The sequence below is a fragment of the Acanthisitta chloris genome, unplaced genomic scaffold (genome assembly GCF_000695815.1).
Source record: "Acanthisitta chloris isolate BGI_N310 unplaced genomic scaffold, ASM69581v1 scaffold7712, whole genome shotgun sequence".
NCBI lineage: Eukaryota > Metazoa > Chordata > Aves > Passeriformes > Acanthisittidae > Acanthisitta > Acanthisitta chloris.
This window is the reverse complement of record NW_008658741.1, coordinates 8155-8724: the sequence shown is the minus strand read 5'-3', so window position 1 is coordinate 8724 and position 570 is coordinate 8155. Positions and strand designations below refer to the sequence as shown.

The following is a 570-nucleotide window of genomic DNA, read 5'->3' as shown; positions in this document are numbered from 1 at the left end:
TACAAAAGAGCAATGAATCCTAATCAAAATTATTAAAATCACACATCCTAAGAACAGGCCCTGTCCCTAGGAGCTAACTGTGCATATTGTTCTTCCTGCAAGTAGCCCATCATTGTTCCAGAGGGGGAAAAAAATCAGAAATGAAAGGCATCAGTAAATGCAGCTTCCAGTTTAACCATTTCCAGCTTACTGGTAGGTAACTCACAGAAAGCAGTTCCAGAGGAGATGATGACATTTTTTCTACAATCATGCAATCAGAGCACAAATGGAAATAAAGCACTTTTATTTACATTTATTCAGTTTGTAAAACCATGTGTAAATTGCCCGAAGTGCAAGCTACATGTTTGCTGAATCAGCTGAAGGCATAACAGGTGAGATGTCAGATAAAATACTGCCACAAGTAGTTATACAACTAACCACAGATGCAGTAGCACAGTTTGAACCCAGTGTGTTACTTCCTCTTTATTACCAGCCAAACAGATATTCCATTGCTTTAGAGATGATACTTTCATCTTTCCTAGGAGTTTGCCTGTCAGAAACCACCTAGAAGGCAGGGAGAAAAACATAGAG

At 38.9% G+C, this 570-nt stretch overlaps 1 protein-coding gene across 1 annotated transcript in view; it reads right to left on the bottom strand.

Annotated features, from left to right (window-relative positions):
• Positions 1 to 253: 253 nt before the first annotated feature.
• NUP35 (nucleoporin 35kDa) overlaps positions 254 to 570 on the bottom strand; it is a 7863-nt gene continuing 7546 nt past the window's right edge. The window contains exon 8 of the mRNA XM_009085204.1: positions 254 to 543. Coding sequence (XP_009083452.1) covers positions 466 to 543 — 78 coding nt within the window. The 3' untranslated portion in view covers positions 254 to 465. The remainder of the gene's footprint in view (positions 544 to 570) is intronic.